The 3,327-nt window shown below is 37.7% G+C and overlaps 1 protein-coding gene across 1 annotated transcript; it reads left to right on the top strand.

Annotated features, from left to right (window-relative positions):
* Window positions 1–1,815: 1,815 nt before the first annotated feature.
* On the top strand, window positions 1,816–2,928 carry LOC133823410 (uncharacterized). Its single transcript, XM_062256179.1, has one exon. It carries the CDS (start codon window positions 1,816–1,818, stop codon window positions 2,926–2,928), a length of 1,113 nt encoding a protein of 370 aa, XP_062112163.1.
* The last annotated feature ends 399 nt before the right edge of the window (window positions 2,929–3,327 follow it).

Here is a 3,327-nt window from a genome sequence, read left to right as displayed (position 1 = left end):
ATGTTGTTGGGTTGGATTGGTACAGCATTCGGGCAGTGGAAGGTCGAATTTTGTTGGTTTGGAAACATGATATAGTTCAAGTTACTATTACTTAGGAGATGGACCAGCTTATCAATTGTGAAGTGAAGATCAAGGGTGTTAATCAAACAATTTTTCTGTCTTTTGAGTATGGTAGAAACTCAGTGGATGAGAGGAAAAATCTCTGGGCTCAATTACACTTACCTCAGGTTAATATTAGGCCTTGGTTGGTTATTGGGGACTTCAATGCAATTTTTGAATTTGATGATCGTATTGGAGGTAGACTGGTAGCTGCTTTGGAAGTAGAAGATAGTCATCAATGGAGGGCAAAAGATTTGTTGAATGAATTAAGATCTAGTGGTTCTTTCTTTACTTGGTCTAACAAACAAAAAGAAGGTTCAAGAATCTTCTCTAAGTTGGACAGAGTTTTTATCAATGAACTGTGGCTTGATATATTTCCTAATTCAAAGGCTCGGATTAACTGGGATACAATTTCTGATCATTGTTATTGTATCATCAAAACAGTTCAGTTTCAGGTTTCAGGGATTAGGCCATTCAGATACTATAATATGTGGGCTAATCATAAGGAATTTCTATACAGTCTTGAATATCTGGTCTAAACCAACTGGTGGTTATGGTTTGCAGCAGACCATTCAGAAATTAAGGAGGCTTAAACCTGCTTTAATTCAGTTCACCAAGAAGCAAGTTGGTGATGTTGTCCAGAATTATGCTGCAGCTAAACAGAAGTATGAGTTGGCCCAATTCTTGTTGCAGCAGTCTCCTTCTTCGAATATGTTACAGCAGGAAGAGATTGAGGTGACTACTGAGTATGTTAGAATGTCTAAATTGTATGAGAGTTTCCTGAGGCAAAAAAGCAAAATTAATTGGCTTAGATTTGGTGATGAGAACACAGCTTATTTTCATGCTAGTCTGATACAAAGGAGAATGAGGAACCGTATCACAAGTTTTATTAATGACGAGGGACAGATTGTTGAGACTTATACAGAGGTTATTGCTTAGTTTTACAACCATTTAAAAGGATTTATGGGTAAGAATAGTGCTACTACTGGTCGGGTTGATCTGAACTGTTTCCAACAGGGGTCTGGTTTGTCTTTGGAGCAACAATTAGAACTGATACAACCTTTTACTAAGAAGGATGTTAAGAGAGCTTTATTCAGTATCCCCTCAATCAAGACTCCTGGCCCAGATGGTTTTGGCTCAGGTTTTTATAAGGCCCTCTGGAAAAATATAGGGGAAGAAATCTCTGAGGCAATTTTGATGTTCTTTGAACGTGGAGTGATTCCTGCCGAATTGAATGGGACAATCTTATCTCTTATTCCTAATGTTGATTCTCCCACTAAGGCCACTAATTATAGATCTATAGCATGCTGTAACACTCTCTATAAATGTATTTCTAAGATGATTTGTTTCCGGTTGGCTAAGATTCTCCCTGTGATTATTCATCAAAATCAAGGAGCTTTTATAAAGAATAGACAGCTTGCTCATAATATTTTAATTCTTCAAGACATTCTCCATGGCTATACTAGGAAGAATATTTCTCCCCGATGTGTGCTAAAAATTGATCTCAGTAAGGCGTATGATTCTATTGACTGGGTATTTATGGAGGATATCTTGACAACTTTTTGTTTTCCTAGAAGGTTTATTCAATGGATAATGACTTGCTTGACGGGTACTTCTTATACTCTTATGTTCAATGGGAGATTACAAGGAAGTTTTGAAAGGAGAAAAGGATTAAGATAAGGAGACCCTATCTCTCCTCTGCTTTTTGTGCTGGCCATGGAGTATCTCACTAGACTTCTAAAGCAAGCTTCTCATCACAGAGAGTTTAGATTTCATCCCATGTGTAAGCATTTGCAGCTTGTTAATTTGTGTTTTGCGGATGATTTGATTCTGTTTTGTAAGGGTAATTCTAGATCTGTTCAGATTTTATTTGAAGGATTTTTGAAATTTTGCCATTGTTCTGGTTTAGCAGCTAATTTGAGTAAATCTCAAATATTCTTTGGGGGCGTGGCAGCTGAGGTCAAGAATGATATTCTTAGGTCTATTGCTCTTGGAGAGGGGAGTTTTCCTATGAAGTATCTGGGGGTTTCTCTGAGGCCCACGAGATGGTTGGTTGCTGATTGTGGTGAGATAATCAAGAAAATTCAGACTAGGCTCCATGTTTGGGTGAGTAGACATTTATCTTTTGCGGGGAGAACTCAGCTGATTTTTTCTGTTTTGCTAGGCATTCGCAATTATTGGATGAATATTTTTATGCTTCCCTATAGTGTCATTCAAGAAATTGACAGGTTGTGTCGTAACTTCCTTTGGGGAGCCAAAAACAATCAGAGCAAGTTCCATTGTTCCTCTTGGTCTCAGGTTTGCCTTCCTAAAGTTTTGGGTGGTCTGGGTTTTAAGGAGGGATCTAATTGGAATAAAGTTCTTTTGGCTAAATATCTATGGGCTTTGTCTTCTAAGCAAGATGTTTTATGGGTGAAATGGATTGACGAGGTCTATCTAAAAGGTAAGTCTTTATGGTCTTATCAGTTGAAACCAGATGTTAGTTGGTATTGGCGTAAGTTGTGCTACTTGAGAGGGACCTTTTCTGAAATAGATTTGGAGGTTTCGGCTGTACATGGTAAACTGAACTTGAAGTTTCTGTTTAGTAGAATGCTTCAGAGGGATCCGGTTGGGTTTGCTAAGGCAGTGTGGTGTAGTCTATCAGTGCCCAGGCATCGTTTTATACTTTGGCAATTAGTTCTTGGCCATTTACTGACTAGAGATAATCTGGTTCGGTGCCAAATTGATGTTAGCTCTAAGTTCTGTCCAGTTTGTGAGAGTGTTGAGGAATCTCATAAACACTTATTTTTTTACTGTGTTTTTTTCTCAACAGGTTTGGGAGCTGCTTAAGAATTGGTTAGGTCCTGGTATTTGGCCGAATCAATGGAACAATTGGAAGCAGTGGTTAGAAGGGAAGCCTAAAAATATGATGCATCGCATTTATATAACCTCTTTGGCAGCTGCGGTTTATAATATCTGGTGTAATAGAAATTTATGCTTTTTTTCTCATTTCTCCTACACTCCTCATTGCTTAGTTAGTATGATCAAGAGGTGTCTTAAAGTTAGATTACAGGGTCGACTGAGTCAAAAAGATCTGAACAGGAATTGTTGTCTCACTGAGTTTGTTAGGATGTTATAAGCTGTTGTGAGTGTGGCTTGGTCTTTGAACTAGCTGGTGTAATTTGTTTGGTGCCATATATTCTTCTTTTTGATAAAAAAAAATTAATAAAATAGTATTTTTATTATTTA

This window comes from Humulus lupulus, chromosome 1 (genome assembly GCF_963169125.1).
Source record: "Humulus lupulus chromosome 1, drHumLupu1.1, whole genome shotgun sequence".
Classification (NCBI taxonomy): Eukaryota; Viridiplantae; Streptophyta; class Magnoliopsida; order Rosales; family Cannabaceae; genus Humulus; species Humulus lupulus.
The sequence above is the reverse complement of the archived record's forward strand: the minus strand, read 5'-3'. Positions and strand labels throughout refer to the sequence as shown.